Source organism: Rhincodon typus, chromosome 9 (assembly GCF_021869965.1).
Source record: "Rhincodon typus isolate 14 chromosome 9, sRhiTyp1.1, whole genome shotgun sequence".
In the NCBI taxonomy this organism is placed as follows: Eukaryota; Metazoa; Chordata; class Chondrichthyes; order Orectolobiformes; family Rhincodontidae; genus Rhincodon; species Rhincodon typus.
In genome coordinates this window covers 89296007-89317997 of record NC_063340.1, presented here as the reverse complement: position 1 = coordinate 89317997, position 21991 = coordinate 89296007, and the positions used below count along the sequence as shown (strand labels likewise).

The following is a 21991-nucleotide window of genomic DNA, read 5'->3' as shown; positions in this document are numbered from 1 at the left end:
TGGAACAGAAGTAGGCCCATTCAGCCCACTCCCCCATTCAGTGAGATCATGGCTGATCTCATAATCCTCACACCCACTTTCCTGCCTTTTCCCCATAACCCTTGATTTCCTTCCTGATTAAATATCCGTCCATCTCAGCCTTGAATCATAGAATCCCCACAGTATGGAAGAAGGCCATTTGGCCTATCGATCTGTAGCAACTTTGCAAAGAGCATCCCACCCAGACCCACCTCCCTGCATTTCTCTTGGCTAACCCACCTAGTCTGCACATCCCTGGACACTGTGGGACAACTTAGCATGGCCAATCCACCCTAACCTGCACATCTTTAGCCTGTGGGAGGTTGCCAGAGCTCCCGGTGGTATTTATGACCCAGCCTCAACAGCCCTCTGCTGTAAAGAATTCTACAGATTCATGACACTCTGAGAAAAAAAATCATCAGCAAGATTGTGTACTTGCTATTTAAGCCCCAAGGGGGATATCAGAACTTTTATTTCTCGATGCTTGAGAACTTGATTTTTCCATTTTCTTCAAAATTTCCCAACTTCCTCACCATTGCCCATGCCATTCGAGGGCAGGAAGGGGGTTCTTTACTCATTCATGGGATGAGGACATTGCTGGCTAGGCAGCATTTATTGCCCATCCCTAATTGCCCAGGGGGCAGTTAAGAGTCAACCACGTTGCTGTGGATCTGGAGTCACATGTAGACCAAAACAGGTAAGGATGGCAGTTTCCTTCCCTAAAGAACATTCCAGATGGGTTTTTATTTTCAACATTTGATAATGGATTCACAATTATTATTAGATTAATAATTCCAGATATTTTATTGGATTCAAATTCCACCATCTGCCATGGTGGGATTCGAACCTGGGTCCCCAAGACTTTATTTGGGTCTCTGGATTAACAGGCCAGTAATAATACCACTAGGCCATTGGCCTCCCCATGTTTGGAGTTCGACACGTTACACCAAAAATTCAGCTTCTCTCCACAGATGCTATGGAACCTGACATGCTCAGTATTTATTTATCATTTGCTGCTTTTTGGTTTAATTTCTCATCTGAAAGATGGTAGTTCTTGACATCAAAATCCAAAGATGTTCCAAATAGAAATGGGCCACCATTGTTGTTTCTGGGATCCTGCTGTGCGGACCTTAGCTCCATTAAAGGAACTCCAGTTAAGAAAGTCCTTCACTATCCATAAAATGCTTTGGAATGCCTACCCTACTTGATCTTCTGTAAGTCTTGTTGTGAAAAAGCAAAGATTAATGGAATGATCCCTTACCCTAAACCATTCTTCACCAGGAGCAACCCCCTATTCTACCCCCTTCCTCCTCTGGTTCAGAGGCTTTAAAATCTTAGAACACCTTAAATTTTCCTTGATTTTCATACAGCCCACTAGTTTGTATGATGTGCCTCTGTGAAAGTGACTCACAAATTGTCACTGTACATTTCGAAGCACCTTGTGGATGAAGTGCTTTGAGACATTCCTGTGCATTGTGAGAATTCACTGTATTTTTCTTTAGTTTTTATTGTGTGTGTGCTGCAGAAAGGTGGTGGGTGACTTTCAACTCCAAACTGACTGTTTATCACATTAGTGAACAAAGCCCGTCAGGCAGATTGTAGGAGCCTGCCCTGTCCTATGGGAAATGCATGTGTGTGTCTTGTTATCACAACTTCCTCATCCGCTCAACTCAACACTTTCCCCAGCCCTACCTTCTCACTGTTGTCGAGATTCATCCTCAACATTACCATTGACCAAAAATTCAACTGGATTCATCAAATGAATACAGTCGTTGCAAGAGCAGATCAGAGGCTAGGAATCCTGCAGCAAGTAACTCACCTCCTGCCTCCTCAAAGCCTGTCCACCATCTACAAGGCTCAAGTCAGGAGTGTGATGGAATACTCCCCACTTGCCTGGATGGGTGCAGCTCCAACAACACTCAAGAAGCTTGACCCCATCCAGGACAAAGCAGCTCCCGCTTGATTGGCACTGCATCCACAAACATCCACTCCCTCCCCCACCAATGCTCAGTAGTAGCAGTGTGTACTATCTACAAGATGCACTGCAGAATCTCACCAAAGATCCTCAGACAGCACCTTCTAAACCCATGACCGCTTCCATCCAGAAGGATGAGGGCAGCATATACAAGGAAACAAAACCACCTGCAAGTTCCCCTCCAAGCTGCCACTATCCTCACTTGGAGATATATTGCCATTCCTTCACTGTCGCTAGGTCAAAAATCGTGGAATTCCCTCCCTAACGGCATTGTGGGTCAACATACAGCACATGGACTGCAGCGGTTCAAGAAGGCAGCTCACCACCATCTTCTCAAGGGCAACTGGGGATGTTCAGCCAGCGACACCCACATCCCACAAATTAATAAATTTAAAACAAAATCTTGCCCGATCAGTTCTTTTTCAGCCAGGATATCCTGAACCTTTATCAGCTCTGACAGCCTTCAGTTCGCGTTCGTAAATCCAAGCTCTCTGAGGCTAAGTCATGAACTCCTACCCTGAATGGTATTTTGCTCTCCGAGCCCTTCATCTCAGTGTAAAAATTCCCAGCCTTGTTTCAAATCCATCCATGGCTTCAGCCCTCTCATTATCGCTTGAGCCCCACCACTGTCCAAGATCTTTGTGTTCTCAAACTCAATTTGAATCTCTCCATCATTGACACGTTTGGATTCCCCCCTTTAAACCTCTTCCCCCCCTCTCTATGTCTCTCTATCCCCTCCTTTCTGTTCCTTAAACGCTCGGTCTTTGAATACACTTTTGGTTACCTGTCCTGATGTGACTCGGTGTCGAATTTTCTCCGGTGATGCTGTTCAGTAGCACCAGGGGATGTCTCCCTGGTTAAAAGCACTCTCTCTCAATGCAAGGCCCTGAAAGCATCGCTGAAGTGCAGCAATCCTTCTCAGATTCAGCTCTGACTGAAAATAAATCGTACCGGACCCAGTTGAGCACCTTATACTAAGATGGTGAAGGGAAATTTGAGTAGCGACGCTTAGAATTAAGCAGGGGTTTGTTAAGGTGGATAGGGACAAACTCTGTTGATTGGCATCAGTAAGCAGGAGGCATAAGGTAAATGATTAAATCGTCAAGAGATGGAAATAATTTATTTTGAACGGGTGAGTTGTGTTCTGAAATGAACTGCCTAAAAGTACATTGAAGTTTTGATATGCAGTTACAGTAGACAGAGTTCCTACGATGTGACATTTTATGATTCTGTTTCAATTCAATGGTCTTTGCTTGTTGAGATTTCACTCTCAATGATGGTACAACTTTTAAATTTTGCCCAAGCCACACACATCTCCATTCCCTCTACCCCACGCCTGTGGCTCTGATGGTCAGCAGGTTTTGTCGATTGTATCTCTGCGTTGATGACTGTTTCAGTGTTCAGTCTGCTGGGTGATCTCTTCCCGTTCCGGAATTTTCCACTTGCAACAGTGAATGGCTGGCCTTCCACTTCTTTGGCCCAGCCTGCAGTTCCCCCATCTGGTTGTTTGTGTTGTTTCAGGGGGACATGTGTTTGTTCACATCTCTCCCCATCCTTGCTCCTGTTCCTATGGGTAACCACTTTGTCGTGTTATATATTACAATTGCACTGAGTGTCTGCTGCTTTCAATCTTGCTGCACTACTTTGAAAGCTAATGTTTGAGATTCCTGACACTTGGCATTGCTCACAGCTGTGCTGTGTATGAGTGTAGACGTCTATTTATTTTTATTTGAGTGGGGGTGGTTGACAAAGTTATTAACTTCTCTCTAAGTGTAACCTTTGTGAGGGTGGCACGGTGGCTCAGTGGTTAGCATCACTGCCTCACAACACCAGGGAGCCGGGTTCGATTCCACCCTTCAGACAACTGTCTGTCTGTGTGGAGTTTGCACATTCTCCCCGCGTCTGCGTGGGTTTCCTCCGGGTGCTCCGGTTTCCTCCCACAATCCAAAGATGTGCAGGTTAGGGTGGATTGGCCGTGCTAAATTCTCCCATAGCATACAGGGATGTGCAGGCTGGGTGGGTTGGTCGTGGGAAATGCAGGGTTATAGGGATAGGGTAGAGGGGTGGCTATGGGTGGGATGCTGTTTGGGGAGGTGGGGTGGAATCGATGGGCTGAATGATTCCACACCGTAGGGATTCTATGTCTAATTCTGTTATGTCTGTGTTGATTCTGTTAGGCTGGGATAGAAGCCCCTGGGCTAATCCAACATTGAGAGAGCCTGTGATGTCTTCCAGCTAATGAAATAATTTAGTGTTGCAGCGATTGGCACAACATAGGAGAAGCCTCTCCAATTCATCCCTCCTGTCTGTAACCCTGTACTTTGCATTCTCCCTCTTTAGCTATAATGCAGTTGTGTTTTGGAAGTTATTATAGATTCCGTACAGTGCAGATAAAGGCAATTGGGCCCATCAAGTCTGCACCAACCCTCTGAAAAGCATCCCAACCCATCATAACCCCATGCTAACTGTGGCTAACCCTGGACAATACGGGACAATTTACCATGGCCAGTCCACCTAATGTGCACTTAGAGTCATACAAATATACATCAGAGAAATAGACCCTTCGGTCAAACCCGTCCATGCCAACCAGATAGCTTAAATTAATCCAGTCCCATTTGCCAGCATCTGGCCCATATCCTTCTAAACCCTTCCTATTCATATACCCATCCAGATGCCTTTTAAATGCTGTAATTGTACCAGCCTCCACCACTTCCTCTGGCAGATCATTCCATACACACACCACCCTCTGCATGAAAATGTTGCCCCTTAGGTCCTTTTTAAATCTTTCCCCTCTCATCTTAAACGTATGCCATCTAGCTTTGGACACCCCCACCCCAGGGAAAAGATCTTGTCTGTTTACCCTATCTATATCCCTCATGATTTAATAAACTTCTATAAGGCTCCCCCTCAGCCTCTGAGGCTCCAGGGAAAATAGCCCCAGCTTATTCAGCCTCTCCCTATAACTCAAGCCCTCCAACCCTGGCAACATCCTTGTAAATCTTTTTTGAACCCTTTCAAGTTTCACAACATCCTTCCTATAGCAGGGAGACCAGAATTGAATGCAGCATTCGAAAAGTGGTCTAACCAATGTCCTGTACAGCTGTAACATCACCTCCCAACTCCTATACTCAGTGCACTGACCAATAAAGGCAAGCATACCCAAACATTTTTTTCACTATCCTATCTACCTGCGACTCCACTTTCAAGGAACTATGAACCTGCACTCGAAGGTCTCTTTGTTCAGCAACACTCCCCAGGACCTTACATCTTTGGACTGTGGGAACAAACCAGAGCATTCAACAGAAACCCGCACAGACACAGGGCAAACTTTACACAGACAGTCACCCGAGGGTGGATTTGAACCCAGGTCCCTGGCACTGTGACTCAGCAGTGCTAACCACTGAGCCACCATGTTGCCCTATTATTGAGTCTACTCCGAACGACCTATTAATGCAGTGGTCTAAACAGCTTGCAGTGTCAAAAATTTTCCACTTCTTGTTATCTGTCTGATTTTTCTTGCATCCGGTGTCCTCTGGTAACCCACTGGATATACTCTTGAGTATTGGGGAGTTATCAGATATTGTGTGAATTTTATTTTGGTGGAATTGCTTTCCCTGTAGTCCTGCATGGTGACCACCACCAGGTTAAACCACCACCAGTCATCTCTCTCTGTAATAAGAGAGCAGTCCTCTGAGACTATGGCAACTTTACCTTTAGAAGACTAGTCATTTTCCTTTTTCATTTTCATTTGGGAGCTTGGGGCTGTGGTATGGGAGGTCTGGAGATCCTTTTTGTTTAGGTGCATTTTAATGAAGTTTGGCAACCTTGACTTGAAGAGATAGGAAGTTAATAGTTCAAAGCATTAAAGTTAATTGTACTGTTACCAAATGAAAGGAGTCCAGAGATACTGAAAAGGGCAGCGTAGTCCACAAAATTAGTCTGTGTGAGGCAAGGCAACTGGACACCTGAGTTAATAAGTTTGCGCTGAAATTAAAAGTAATAGTGAATTTAGTTTCCAAAAGCAGAAATTGTTCTGAAGAAGGGTCACTGGGACTTGAAATGTTAACTCTGTTTTGTCTCCACAGATGCTGCCAGACCTGCAATTTCTCCAGCAATTTCTGCTTTTGTATCAAATTTCCAGCATCCACTGTTCTATGTTTTATTTTAGTTTCGTGTGGAGAGATTGGTGAATTTTCACTGAGGTTTTGGATGTTTGTCAGAATCTTGTTGTGGTAAAACAGATGATGTGTGTTTGAGACAACAAGATGTAGAGCTGGATGAACACAGCAGGCCAAGCAGCATCAGAGGAGCAGGAAGGCTGACGTTTCGGGTCTAGACCCTTCTTCAGAAAAAGGGTGTTTGAATGCTTTTCTGATGTCTGTAATGAAATGTTTCCAAAATTTCCATTGTGTAGTATAATATAGTTCATGTTTTACTTCTTGCTTAGCAAGCAACTTATCCTTTGTGCTAAAAGTACACTAGCAGCCTCTTGTAAATGTGTTTAATAACTGACCTCCATGGTTAAAAATCGAAGTTAAGATCTAACAAGCCAGGTTTCACTCTGGGATCTGACGTGTCCAATGTGAACATCAGCTGGGACCATAACAGTAGAAAATTGGGTGACTATGGCAGGGATGGGGGAGGAATAAATCTTGACGTGTTTCCCTTTCTTATTACAGCTGATGGACTGGAAAAGTACTCGATCACAAACTCTGAAGGACTGCCCTCTGGATCTGGGACGCCGCCACTGAAGCGAAAAAGCAAGCTGGCATCCATTGGCAAAATCTTCAAACCATGGAAGTGGCGGAAAAAGAAAGCAAGCGAGAAGTTCCAAGAGACATCTGCGTGTAAGTTGATGCCACACTGTGTGAGAAATGTTGCCTTGATGCCTAGGTTGGCCACTTTCACCTGCTTTCATGAGTTTGGATGTTTTGATCATGGCTGTAATGAGGTCAGAAGCCAGGTAGACCTAACAGAACCCAAACTGAGTGTCAGTGGGTCAGTTTTTTTTTGCAAGTGCCACTTGATAGCACTGTTGTTGATCCATTCCAGCACTTTGATGATCGTGAGAAGATTGTGATGGGGTGGTATTTCATAGAATAGAATCATAGAATCCCTACAGTGCGGAAACAGGCCATTCGGCCCATCAAGTCCACCACTGACCCTCCTGAAGAGCATCTCACCCCCATCCCTGTAACCCTGCATTTTCCATTGCTAACCCCCTTAGCCTGCACATTCCTGGACGCTATGGGGAATTTAGCATGGCCAGTCCACCTAACCTGCACATCTTTGGACTGTGGGAGGAAACCAGAGCATCCGGAGGAAATCCACACAGTCACCCAAGGCTGGAATCGAACCCGTGTCCCTGGAGCTGTGAGGCTGCAGTGCTAACCACTGAGCTATCATGCATGTTTGCTTAAGTAGGATTTATCCTACTTTCCATGCACAAGACATACCTGGACAGTTTTTTTCCCCACATTGCTGGGTAGATGCCAGGGTTGTAGCTGTACTGAGGTCTGACGCTTCTTGTACACAACCTGATTCACAACTTCCTCTGCCAGTTCAGTTTGTAGAAGTATAGGAGCTTCATAATGTTCAGTTTGGGTCTGTGGAGAGGCATACAGTGGAATACTGTGCCTGACACCTCCGACAGCTACCTGTCCATTTACAATCAATCGTGCACCCACCCATCCCTTAGCTACCTGCACTGAAATGATTGAGAGTATTGTCCAGTAAAGGATGACAGGAACAACCTTTTCCAGCCCGTATAGGGATGAGCCTTCAGTTCAGTTCCCCGTGAGTCTTACATCGAGCAAGGAGCTACCCTTGAAACCATGAGCCCAACTGGGCCTGTTGCAGTGATCGAGAAAGGATTACCTCAAGTAACCTACTGCAGAAGTCATCATCGTAAACACTTTAACTGCTCAATCATCTCATTACTGTGCAGAGCCGAGTCACTGCTTAGCATGTTGCTGCATTTTAAAGTGATCCATTCAGAGCAATTTGCGACTTTTTAGAGAAATGTAATTGGTCACTATATAGATTTGCATTGGTATTGGCCAACTGCTCCCTTTGTGCTGTTGTTGATTCCTTGTCCTTTTGGCACTTTTTCCATTAACTCAGCAGTTTGGCAGGCTTCCATTTACTTCCCACACTGGATTGGGGGGAATGGGGGGAACATTCTTCTGTGCACTAAATTGCAAATGTCTGCTTTAAAATCCATTTCTTGACAGAAAAACATCTTCAATCTATTTACTTTCTCATAGAGACTGCACTTCCCGTTAATGTGCTTCCTTCAGAGTTCATGTCTTCAGTGCTGACACCTTCCCATCCCTGTGTGGTTAACTGTCTCTGAGTCAACGCATTTTGGGCTTGTCTGCATTCTTCAATACAGCAACGATGGAAATCTTGCACTTCAATTCCTCAAAGATACAATAATTGATATCATGCTGTGTTCTCTTAGCTACAAAGTTGTACATTTTAGGAATCTCTTCCCACCGTTATTTTAGTACTTGCACATTTATAATTACAGTGCAATTTGGACACATCTGTTTTCATTTCTCTGAAGCCAAAATAAGAGCTATCACACCCTTCCTTTTGATTGTGATTTTCTTTGATTCATATCCTGCTGTCGTGGCTTTATCTACACACTGGCCCTTTGTGAAATCCCCTGAAAACATAGCACCCAGCTGTACCCACTACAACCTCCCGAGCCCCTCTTCTGTTGATGGGGTTTCAGGATGAACTTTTGAAAGAGGAGTGGAGTAAGCTGTTCAGCCCCTGTTTTTTACAAACAGCAATCTCCTCCAACTAACGATTGGGAAGATTGAAGCTATTGTCTTTGATGCCTACCATAAACTCGATTCCCTCGCTACTGACCGATCCCCCTCCTTGGCAATTATCAGAGACTGAGCAGGCTGTTCACATTTTTGACACAGAGGTGAGCTTCTGAACACATAACTATGGCATTGCTAACACCAATACCTTGCTGCCTCAACTCACCTGCTGCAGAAATCCATGCCCATATAACTTCTCGATGTGACTGTTCCAATATAACCACTGGTTGGTATGTCAGTAACTAGGGGTCACAGTTTGAAGATTGTCAGCAAGAGAGCTAGGAGTGAGATGAGGAGAAACTTCGACACTGAGAGAGTTGTTGGGATCTGGAATACGCTGCCTGGGAGAGTGGTGGAGGCGGATTCCATCGGAGAGCAAGCTGGATGTATATTTGGAAGTCATGAATTTAGAGGGCTGTGGAGTTAGGGCTGGAGAATGGGATTAGCTCTTTCAGGAGCTGGTACAGACATGATGGGTCGAATGGCCTCCCTATGTACTGTAAAATTCTATGATTCTGCCCCTGTCTGGACCTCCCACATTCTACACCCTGTAAACCTGAGGCCTACCAAAGCTCTACTGTTCACACCTCAACTTTTTCCAAGTCCTGTTCCATCTGCTATCCCTATACTCATGACCTACAGAGATTCCCCGTTAAGCAATGCCTTGATTTTAAAATTCTCATCCTTGTGTTTGAATTCCTCTGTGACCTGACCCTTTTTCTGTCATTTCATTCAGCCCTACAACCCTCTGAGGTATAGACCTCTCTAATTCTGACCTGCTGAGTATCTCCGATTCGATCATTCCACCATCTCACAGCCTGGAATTCTTTCCCTACTACCTTGCAGCAGAACGAGTGTGGGCCGGGCTGAGTCCCGGAGCGACAGCAGATGGCAAATCCCAAGTCCGAGAGCGGCACATGGGAATCCCAAGTGTCGGAGCGGCACGAGGTGAAGCGAATCCCAGTACAGCGCGACTTAACCTTGTTGCTGCTGAGTGCCGGTGAGGAGCGGACTGGGGGCTGGAGCCATGTGGGGATAGTTGCTGGACTTGAGTCTGGTACCATGAGCTGAGCTGCTGCTGTTTGGAATTCTTTATCCGATTGTAATTTAAATCCTTTTCACAATGTTCTAACTACCTTATTCCTAACTCATTCTCAGACACTGTAAGTGATGCTTCTGCTTTCCTTTTAATCCTCTTTTGTATAACAAAACTATGGGTTTTTTTTACTCTAAGATTTGTACCTAGGTACTTGTACCTAAGATGGCAACATTGAAACGTAGCCATTGTACAAACCTTTCACTGTACTTCTGTACTGGAGTACAAGTTACAATAAAGGATGTTCTATTCTATTCTATTGTCCACATCTCTGTGCTCTTTTAGAACTTCCTAAACAACAGAAGTCAGCCATCCGCCCATTGAGTCTCTTCGCAAGTATCGTCTGATATGGTTGGTGTCAAGTTTAGTTTTGAGATTCCTGCAAAACTCGCTAGAATGTTTACTGCTTTAAAGGAGCTACATAGATATCAGAGTTAGTACAGCAGATGCTGAAGGTCAGAAACAAAAGGAGAAATAAAATAAAAATTCTGGAGACGCTGTCCAGGCCAGGCAGTGTGCCTGTGGTTAGAATGACACACTGTGGTTTGATGACACACAGTCATTGACCCAGTTTTGATGCACTGTCACTGAGTCGAAACATTACTCTCTGCATTGATCCTGAGCTGCTGAGTGTTTCCAGAAATTTGTTTTTATTCCATAGTAAAGCAATTTGCCGACCTCATTAATTGCTTCTCTTCACCTTCTCTATGCTGACCTTGCCAAACAACATTGTAACTTTAAAGAGCTCAATCAGTTCACCCCTTTTTGGTAAAAGAGAGAAACCCCTGTAGGTCTGGTCTTTCCTAATAATTATAATTGGTCAGTTCTCCTATCGTCTTTATAAATGAATTTTACACCTTCTCCCCCGTCTCTGTATCCCGTTACATCACGGGGAGACCACAACCATTTCAGTATTCTTTAACGTCATTTAACAAAGGTTTTGCAGCAGTTTAAATGTAACTTTTAAATTCTAGAAATATACTCCAATGCTTTGCTTGCACTTTTTGTAACTTGAATAAACCCCATTGCTGCTTTCATTCATTTGAGAATCATTTTGCTCCTTTGACCTGTATTGTGATTTGGAAATTCATCCAGCCAAAATGCACCACCTCACACTTGTTTATATTGAAATGGATTTATGTCCTTTGCATGACACTTACTTCAAGGTGACTTGTGTTTTGTTGAAGCCTTGATTTGTTGACAAAATTGTGCTTTTCCTCTTTGGAATTTTTCAAACACTCGAAACATGCAGAAAATGTGAATTGAAGCAAATTATTTTGTTCCACATGCAGAACTGGACAGCTTCTAAACAAAGTTATCATCAAGCAGGGCTGGGGATTAGAGAAAGCTTTCTTTCCAGTCAGAGTCATGGAAAGATGGAACAGACTCTCTTTCAAAGTACATTTGTTAACACTGTGCTAATTAATGCCTTCACAAAGGCATGCTTTTAATATCTGCTTAAGAACAGGATTACAAGCCGCAGGGTTAATTTCAGCAAAGGAAATGCATCAAGCATTTATGAATCGCTTTAGAGCATGCTTCACTTTCAAGGAATTACTTTGAAGGGGAGTCATGGCACAGCAAGATCCCAAGAATGACTTAAGGAGGCATTTGGAACAGTCGGTGGGGGAGCATATTCTGCCTCTTGTCATAATTTCATGTAATTGTTTACCATCGGTTTGGAAGGGACAGGTGAGGTGTCAGTTAATGAATTTTTTTCAGCAGATGGATTATCTCAAGCTGCTCCATTAAACACCATGGTTTCAGAGTAGATAAATGGAATGGTTGCTGGGGAACATCAACGTCATTAGTGCAGCCCTGACTCTGGGAGACCTCAAATATCAGCCAGCTTCTTGTACTGATACAGATTGATCTAGCTGTCTAGCTGTCTAGCTGTCTCTAGGCAGAGTCAGTGCATGGGCCTTTTGACAGGGTCTCTGGAATCTGAGGACGTCGGAGCCAGGAAATTGGATCCTAGATTCCCGAGCGCCATAAACACACTCCACGCCAATGCCAATTTGACATGTTCACAAATCACGTTTGGTATAAATAGACTAGGTTGTTAGTTTGCATCATTAAAGTTAACCTCCAGAGTTTTGCAATGGGCATGGTTGTTTATGGTGGCAGTGGATCATGAGCTCGCACTCTGCTTCGGCATCAGCAGGCTGTAGATTCAAGACCCAAGCCATCGAGCTGAACAGGACATCAAGGCTATCACTTCAGTGCAATGCTGCAGGAGTGCAGTGTTATTGGAACTGTCATCTTTTGTACCAGTCATTAAATTGCCCAGTCTGCCCGTTGTGTGTAAAGCATAGCACGTTATCAAAGATGAACTGTAGGATTATTGCAGGGATGGGATATGGGATTGGTTCAGTTTAGGAAACCTGATTGGCAAGGACTAGTTGGGCCGAAGGGTCTATTTCCATCCTGTAAGACTCTCCCTTTTTCACTCACACTCTCGACGTTCCATCTCCCATTCTCTTGCATTCTCATCTGCTCAGTAGTTCTTTCCTGTCGTCTTTATCTTTTTCCCCTCCCCTTCCTCCCCCATTTAATTTTTCACTGTCTCTTCCTCTCCCACTCAATCTCTCGCTCACTCACACATCTATTCAGTCATCCATTCACCACAGCAGTGCTGTGCTGTCTGGAGAATTAAACATTGTGTAATTAGTGTTTTTGACTATCTTCAAGGGTTTTCAGGTCATTTACAAAGAGAGCCATCAGCTGAGGTTTAATTTCCCTCCAAATCAATCAGTATCCTTTCCCGTGCGCATCTGATAGATCCATGTTTTTTCATATCTTTCTGAAATCAGTGTGAAAGACCAGGATGAAGCATTTTTATTCATCGCCAACAGGAAGTGCAGAGTGATTGATTTGTCTTTTGAGCTCCCAGCATCAGAATTGACAGTCTTCAACCAATTTGATTCACTCCACATCAAAGAAGAGTTGGAGGCATTGGATATTGCAAACGCTACGGGCCCTGACCACATTTGGGAAAAGTACTGAAGACTTGTGCTCCAGAATTTGCCGCTCCCCTAGCCAAGCTGTTCCAGTACAGCTACAACACTGGCATTTACCAGACAATGTGAAAAATTGCCCAAGTAAGTACTGTTATGTACTTAACAAGCAGCACAAATCCAAGCTGGCCATTGATTATCCAAATTATCGTTGACAGTGCTGTCAACCAGTGACAGTTTAGCAACAAAAGCTGCATTTAAGTTCCACCAGGGCCACTCAGCTCCTGACTTCTACCCTGGTTCAAACATGGACAGTAGGGCTGAACTCCAGAGGGGAAGTGAGAGTTAATGGATATGTTCGTTGATGATTCCACAATATTTAGCACCATTTGTGATTCGTCAGATACTGAATAAGACCAAGACCTAGATAATATCCAGGTTAGGGATGAAAAGTGGCAAGTAACATTTGCACCGCACAAGCATCAAGCAATAATCATTTCAAGGAGAGAATCCAACCATCGCACCTTAGGGTTCAAAGGTATTCCCATCAAAGTATCTCCCAGCATCAATATTCTAGGAGTTCCTAGAATAGGAAATAGAATTGGACCAGCCACATGAATGCTGCAGCTACAAGAGTAGATCAGAGGCTCAGAATCTTGTATCAAGTAACTCACCTCCTGACTCCCCAAAGCCTGACAATCATCTGCAAGGCACAAGTCAGGAAAACTCCCCACTTGCCTGGATGGGTGCAGCCCCAACAACACTCAAGAAGCTTGACAACAAAGCAGCCCATTTGATTGGCAGCACATCCACAAACGATTACTCCCTCCACCACCAATGCTCAGTAGCAGTAGTGTCTACTTGGTTTAGAGGATCAACTGTAGTAACTCACCAAGGTTCCTCTGACAGCACCTTTCAAACCCCTGACCAATACTCCTAGAAGGACAAGGGTAGCAGATACATGGGAACACCACTACCTCCAAGTTTCCCTCCAAGCCACACACTATCCTGGCTTGAAAATATATATATCACCATTCATTCTCTGTCGCTGGGTTACAGTCCTGAATTCCCTCCCTAAGGGCATTGTGGGCCTACCTACAGCACATAGACTGCAGCGGTTCAAGTAGCTTACCACCACCTTCTCATGGACACTAAATGCTGGAGTTATCAGTAACATTCACAACCCATGAAAGAATGAAAGTAAAGACTTTGTCATCATGACCACTCTCTATTGCTGCCTTAAGGGGAAACTTCGGTCCCCAAAACAGTTCTTCCTTTGGTTCCTGTTGAGTGAAATTCAGAATTGTGTTCCCAATTAGGGTCAGACTGTGTTGTTGGCTTCCCTCTTCCCAAAACCAAATTAGAGTTTCCCTTGTCTGATTACACATCGATCGGTAAAAAGAAGCCCCTCACTGCAACAGGCTGGGTTGGGGGTAATTCAGATCCAGGTGTTAAGCCACTCTGCTATTAGCTCCTTCAGAAATTAATTCCTCTCTGTTAGTGTCTTCATCGTGAATATATATTTCACCACCATCGCAGCTAGATGCACTCTGTGAAATTGGAATTACAATTTTCCTTCGGAAATGTAGATCTTTGCCACAGTGTGTAATGATTATAGAGAGGTCAGCTGGCTGGACATTACAGTACATGAGTTCCCTGATTGGGGCTGTTAACCTGGTCCAATCAGGGAGCCCTGGCTGATGGATATAAACAGGAGTGTCAAGGGTTCTAACACTCTGAGAGCTGGCTGTGAAGAAGCTGGATCAGAGTCGAGGGCTTTCCATGTCTAAATAAAGGGCGACTTGGTGACATGACACCAGCCTCTGTGGAGCTATTTCATACATTCACCTTGTATTTTCTGCTCCTGGAATTTCAGGGAGATCTCTGAATGTAGACCATCCCTTATTGATCAATAATTTGCTACATTTAACCCATTCTCTTTCTCTCTTTCTCCCTGTTCGTTGATAGTGTTGGAAAGGAAGATATCAACGAGACAGAGTCGGGAAGAGCTGATAAGGAGAGGAGTTCTCAAGGAGGTTGCTGAGCAGGGTGAGTCTTTCAATTGTCACTTATAAAGCGGGGCTGAAGTCTCACTGCATTAAAGCACCATTGGGAGTATCGTCATGTGTCGTGAGCCCACTGTGACAGTAAATATTCATAGCTGTCATATTCATGGATGATGTATCCTTTGAAAACTGAAGATAATACGGTGCAGCGTATGTACATGACCCATCTTTCAGATGAGATGTTAAGCCAAGGCCGTATCTGCCACTGCAGGTGTGTATAAAATATCCCAGGGCCGTGTTTTGAAGAAGCATCTCTTGTGAACTGGCATTGCCAATGCAGATCATCTGCTCATCATCACATTGGTGTGTGTGTATGTGGGATCTTGCTATGCAAAAAACGGCTTGTCATGCTAACCACATTACAGTAGTGACTGCACTGTTTCACAACTGGTTCTGAAGAGCTTCCGAGTATCCAGAGGTTGGGAAAGTTGCCGTAATAATGCAAGCCATTTTATTTCTTTATTTCCTTCCTCCCATCATCCTTTCCTTCCTTTGCCTATGTTACTTTTTTATTATGTTACTCAAATACTTTTTTAAAAATTTGCTCATAAGGTGTGGGTGTTGCTGGCAGGGTCAGCATTCATTACCCATCCCTAGTTGCCCTTGGAGATGGTGGGGGTGAGCTGCCTTCTTGAACCTCTGTAGTCCGTTGTGGACCCGCAATGCCCTTAGAGAGGTAGTCCCAGTATTGTGACTTTTCACTATTAGACCAGTTGCAATGGCAGATTATTCAGGCATCAATCAACTCTCATGGTTCCAAGGAGAACTGGCTTAAAGGAATCTGGTTGTTTTCAGGGCAATTAAAACTCGAACTTGCCACTGGTCCTACACAGAGCGAGGTGAGACGGGCCACCTCCATCACCATCAGCACCGACAATCCCCTGAATAGACAATTTAACGTAGTGACAGAGCATTGGATGGATTTCAGATAGAAATGGTGTGTAGGAATATGGAGAAAAGGCAGGAGATTGGCACTAGATCATAGAGCCTTCCCTCCATCGTAAGGTCAGCAGTGGGGATGTTCACTGATGATTGCACAATGTTCAGCACTATTCACAACTCCTCAAATACTGAAGCAGTCAATTCAGCAAAGTCTGAACAATATCCAGGCTTGGGCCGACAAGTGGCAAGTAACATTCATGCCATACAAATGTCAGGCAATGGCCATTTCCAATAAGAGACAACCTAACCACCACCTCTTGACATTCAATGGTGTTAGTATCAACATCCTGGGCTTACCATTGACCAGACATTCAACTGGACTCACCACATAAACATAGCGGCTACAAGAGCAGGTCAGAGGCTCAGAATACTGCAGCAAGTAACTCACCTCCTCACTCCCCAAAGCCTGTCCACCATCTACAAGGCACAAGTCAGGAGTGTGATGGAATACTCCCCACTTGCCCTGGATGGGGGCAGCTCCAAAAACACTCAAGAAGCTTGACACCATTCAGGACAAAGCAGCCGCTTGATTGGTACCACACCCACAAGCATTCACTTCCTCCACCACCGACGCTCAGTAGCAGCAGTGTGTACTATCTACAAGATGCACTGCAGAAATTCACCAAAGATTCTTAGACAGCACTTTCCAAACCCATGACCACTTCCATCTAGAAGGACAAGGGCAGCAAATACAAGGGAAAACCACCCCCTGCAAGTTCCCCTCCAAGCCACTCATCATCCTGACTTGGAAATATGTTGCCATTCCCTCAGTGTCACTGGGGAAAAAAATCCTGGAATTCCCTCCCTAATGGCATTGTGGATCTACCTACGGCACACGGACTGTAGCAGTTCAAGAAAGCAGCTCACCATCACCTTCTCAAGGGTAACTAGGGACAGAAAGTAAATGCTCTCCCAGCCAGCGATACCTACATTCCATGAGTGAATAAAAAATAAAACTGGACAAGATTATAGAGCAGGTATGATGGATCGAATGGCCTCCCTCTGCATCATAATGATTTTGTTACTAGCACTAGTCATCTGATTTGTTCTGTAGCATTTAACGACATTGATTGGTCACTAGGATTTTCTAGAAAACTTATTAGGGAACAGTCTGTGAAATACTATAATATATCCCTTCAGGGCCTCTCCCTCTCCCCCTCCCCAGTGACCACGTTTCCTATGTTACTCGGAGTTCAATCCCTTCTCTGTACTGGCTCGCGAGGAGCCTCACCTCTGTGTAAACTCTGGTCACTGTTTCCTGCTTGTATTTCCTCTCTTTCATGGTTTAAGATTGTCAGAAGCGAGGCCTTTTCTTTGCATGCTATCTGCCTTTTGAAGAGAAATAAATTCCACCACCAAAGCTTTCCTTTCCTTGAGCGTGTGAACTTTTGGTTTTAATAATTCTCACAAAACTGTTCCTATAAACTCTCTGGGTTGCACTGGATAAAATCTGCCCAGTAGAGGGACTGCAGGGTGTGTGTAACGCCTGTTGGAATTTCAGCAGTGAATGAGTTAAAAGGCTATGCATGAATTCAGTTTTTGGTTTAATTAATTCCTTTAGCTCCCCTTTTGTGTTCTGAGAGTAATGCATGCTAAGAATGTCTGGCCTTGCTTTAGCAGATACTCCATTTGATGATTAATGAAATAGTTGCATTTATATAGCACCTCAAGACACCCCATAACCCTTCACAGCTAGCATAGTGCTGCTGAAGCCAAGTCTCAGTGGTAATCTCACAAACGTCAGTTTGTGCACACAGCAATGAAATCAACAATGCAATATTCTTTTGGTGATAATAATTGGATTATTGCAATTTAAATTTGGGAGGGATTGTATGGAGGGATTGTCTTTTCAGTAAAGGATAAACAGGTTGGGACTCTACTCACTGGAGTTTAGAAGAATGAGAGGATGAGGTTAGACTGTTCCCTAACCTTTCATTGTAACATACAGATTCTTAAGGGGCTTGGCAGGGCAAATGCTGAGAGGATGTTTCTCCTCCTGGGAGGGTCTAGGACCAAGGGGCATAAGCCTCAAAATAAAGGGATACCAGTTGACGACCGAGATGAGGAGGAATTTCTTCTCTCAGAGAGTTGAGAGCCTTTGGAACTCCCAGCCTCAGAGAGCTTTGGGGGCAGAGACCTTGCATATATTTAAGGCCGAGATAGATAGATTCTTGATCAGTCAGGGAATCGAGGGTTACGAGGAAAGGGCAAGACAGTGGATGCAAGGAATGTCGGATAAGCTGTGATCCTATTGAGTTGTGGAGCAGGCTTGAGGGGCCGAATGGCCTACTCCCGTTCCTGTTTCTTACGATCTATCAATAACAACTAACACTAATATTGCACCTTTCATTTAACAAAGCAGTTTTATCGGACAATCACCAAACAGGATTTGGCACCGAGCTACAGTAAGGAGACGTTGAGATAGGAGATTAAAAGCTGAGTCAAAGAGAAATTTTAAAGGATGTCACAAAGGAGGAAAATGAGAGAGAGAGAGGTGTAGAGAGGGAATTTCAGAGATTAGTGCCCAAGCAGGTGGGATATGCAACAGGCCAGAATTGGAGCCGTACAGAGATCTCTGAAGGTTGTTGTCCTGGGGAGATTACTGTTGTAGAGGAGACAGGAGGTGTGAGTAGAGGTGATAATGTCATTGTGCTGATGATCCACGCTAATGCTGTGTGCGCGTGTGTTTGAAACATCACCCCATGGTAGGTGGTGAAATTAGAACGCAATACAAAAAATCTGGAATAAAAAAACTAGACCATTGTAACAACTGTTAGTTGTTGTAAAGCTCATTTGGTTCACTAAGAGAAGGAATTCTGCCATCCATACTCAGTCTCTGTAACTCCAGACCCACAGCAGTATGGTTAACTGTCAAATGCCTTCTGAATTAGCCATAGCAATACATTCGGTTCAAGGGACAATTAGAGCTGGGCCCACATCCCATGAATGAATATAAAAGAGGCTCAGTGGGATTAAGAATTTCATAATTGACACTTGTCCTAAACATAGACAGTAGGTCTTTGATTATAGAGACAAAGGATCTGCAGAAAGCAATCGGAAGATGTGGAAAAAAGATAATGTTAATGTTTGATCTGTGACCCTTTTTCAGTTCCTGAATTAGTTCTGTGAATGTTTTAGAAGATGAGGGGGGATCTGACTGAAACTTACAGGATACTGAGAGGCCTGGATAGAGTGGATGTGGAGATAATGATTCCACTAATAGGAGAGACCAGGACCTGAGGGCACAGACTCCGCAAAGAGACTTTAGAACTGTGATGTGGAGGAATTTCTTCAGCCAGAGGTTGGTTAATCTGTGGAGCTCATTACCACAGAGGGCTGTGGAGGCCAAGTCATTGAGCATGTTTAAGACAGAGATAAGTAGGCTCTTGATTGGAGAGGGGATCAAGGGTTACAGGGAGAAGGCAGGAGAATGGGTTTGAGAAATATATCATCCATGATCGAATGGCCGAGTAGACCTGATGGGCTGAATGGCCCAATTGTGCTCCTATATATTATGGTTTTATGGCCTTACTGTCGGTGTTTCTATCAAAAGTGAGAGTCCCAATACTGAATCATAATTTTTGAAAATTATGCACATATGATGTTTGTACCTTCCTTTTGGTCAGTGTGTTGTGAACACCTTGCAGGAAATATTGAAGAGAAAGTGGCCGTTTGAGCCTGTTTCACCATTCAGTTTGATCGTGACTGATCCATAGCTGAATTCCCAAATCCAAAAAGGCAGCAATGCACCTATCCAATCTCAGTTTTAATCTTTGGTCTTCCAGTTGATGTTCAGACCCTTCTCCACCCACTTTTCCCAGCCCCAGCTTCAGTAGTGTTTAGGGAAGAGGATTCCAGATTTCCACTCCACTGGTTTGAAGGAGTGTTTCCTCATAATGTCCCAGAACGGCCCAGTTGAAAGTGATATCCCATCGGGTGTCCCTTCCTTACTCTCCTCTTGGTGCTTCATCCTGGTCTTTACCAGACTTGTAGAATTTACAGCTGGGTATATACATGGTCCAAACCCAGTGGGACAAAACTGAACATTGGGCTCATGACTACCTCCACTAATTCAGAACAGAGCAGGGTTCAAATCCCTTCCATTCTGGTGAACATGTTCCTCCACCTGAGTGTGGTGAGGCCTCTTCTGGAGCACTGGGTCCAGTTCTGGTCACCCAGTTTTAGAAAGCATATTATTAAGCCAGAGAGGGTTCAGAAGAGATTTACCAGGATGTTACTGGGTATGGAATATTTGAGTCATACAGAAAGGCTGGGACTTTTTTCACTGGAGCACAGGACGTTGAGAGATGACCTGAAAGAAATTTATAAAATCATGAGGGATATAGATAGGGTTAATGGTAAGTGCCTTTTCCCTAGGATGGGGTATTTCAAGACAAGGGGGCACATTTTTACAGTGAGAAGAGAGAGATTTTGAAGAAGATATGAGAGGCAAGTTTTTTTTTACACAGAGGGTGGTTCATGTGTGGAATGAACTTCCTGAGGAAGTGGTGGATGTGGGTACAGTTACAACGTTTAAAAGATATTTGGATAAGTACATGAATAGGAAAGGTTTGGAAGGATATGGGCCAGGAGCAGGCAGGTGGGACTAATTTAGAATTGTGTTCAGCATGGACTACTTGGACCAAAGGGCCTGTTTCCATGCTCTATGAATCTATGACAAAGTGAAATATTCACCTCTGTCTGTAAGTAGCAGCAGGATAATGATTGTGAGGGGAGGGAGACAGTGTGCAAGTAATAGGTGAAAAACTCGAGTTATTTAAGAAACAGAACCTCGCAGCACAAGGAGGCTACCAGTTGGCCCATCATATCTGAGCCTATGCTTTGGAACAAATACCCAATTAGTCAAATGTGCTGCAATTGTTTTGACACAGTGAGTTATTCTAATCTGAATGGTCTGTCTAGAAGGGCAATGGAAGCAGTTTCAATCATAACCTTCAAAGGAACTTAGATAAACACTTAAAAAAGAAAGAAATTGCAGAGACACAGGAAAGCAGCTGTGCAGTGGAGCTAATTGGCTAGCCCTTTCAAAGAGCCAGCACCGGTTACAATGGGCCAAATCGTTCTGTGTTGTGAGATAGTAGGAACTGCTGATGCTGGAGAATCTGAGATAACAAGGTGTAGAGCTGGATGAACACAGCAGGCCAAGCAGCATCAGAGGAACAGGAAAGCTGACGTTGTGGGTCTGGACCCTTCTCTTTTGTGTTGCTTCATTCTGCAAGAGAACGCTTGATCATTATGTTGTGATCCTCGGAGATGTGGCTGGCTCCTGAGGACAACCAGGAATCTAAGATGTGGAAACTAAACTGCGTTTCCCTCACCAAGGAAATGAATCTGCAACCCCACTGCATGCCCCCCTTGGCATTACTGTCTCCTCCAGTGCTCTGGAAATGAGTGGCTGTACATGCTGACCAAAAACTAATTGCCTGAGGTAGCCAATATTAGACAGAATGAGGCAGGAAAGACTTAAAAATACTCCATGACAATTTCAGGTTGAGGTTGAAAAGGACCTGGCAATAGAACTGCCTTCACGTGCGAGTTAGTTAAACAGTTTTTCAACTCTGCGTGAATTGGGGAACTGGGATTAAGATCAGGACATTAGATTAAAAATGAGGAAGTCAGCTGTGTGAGAGGGAACATGATGTGGGCTGCAAGCAGTGCGATTAACCACCCATCCTCTTTTGGCACATTCATTAACAGAGAACCTACAGCAAGGAGAGCTTGGGAACAAACCTTTGGCCCAGGGTTCTGTGCTGGTGTTCATGTGCTACATAAGCTTCGTTCTACCCTTCCTCATCTCAACTTATCACCTATTCTTTTATTTGCTTCTTCGTGTGTTTAATTAACTTCCCCTTCAAAGGACTTTGTCCCTCCATGACTGTGAGTTCCACATTCTCAGCATTCTTTGGGGGATAGAGGTTTCTCCTGAATTCCCTTTCGGATTTATTCGTGACTATCTGATATTTTATGACCCATGGTTCTGGCCGCCGCTATATGGACTGGATTTTTATGTTGGTAGCAGGGGTGTTAACTTCTGACTGTCGCCTCTTAAATACCAGCATTTGGCCTTCCCTGGGATTTAG

At 44.2% G+C, this 21991-nt stretch overlaps 1 protein-coding gene across 3 annotated transcripts in view; it reads left to right on the top strand.

Moving 5' to 3' along the window:
• The window catches only part of phactr2 (phosphatase and actin regulator 2), a 122948-nt gene that overhangs the window by 46143 nt on the left and 54814 nt on the right, over positions 1-21991 (top strand). For all 3 annotated transcript variants that reach the window (XM_048601165.1, XM_048601164.1, XM_048601163.1), the window contains 2 exons: positions 6673-6840; positions 14851-14931. In XM_048601165.1, coding sequence (XP_048457122.1) covers positions 6673-6840; positions 14851-14931 — 249 coding nt within the window. The remainder of the gene's footprint in view (positions 1-6672; positions 6841-14850; positions 14932-21991) is intronic.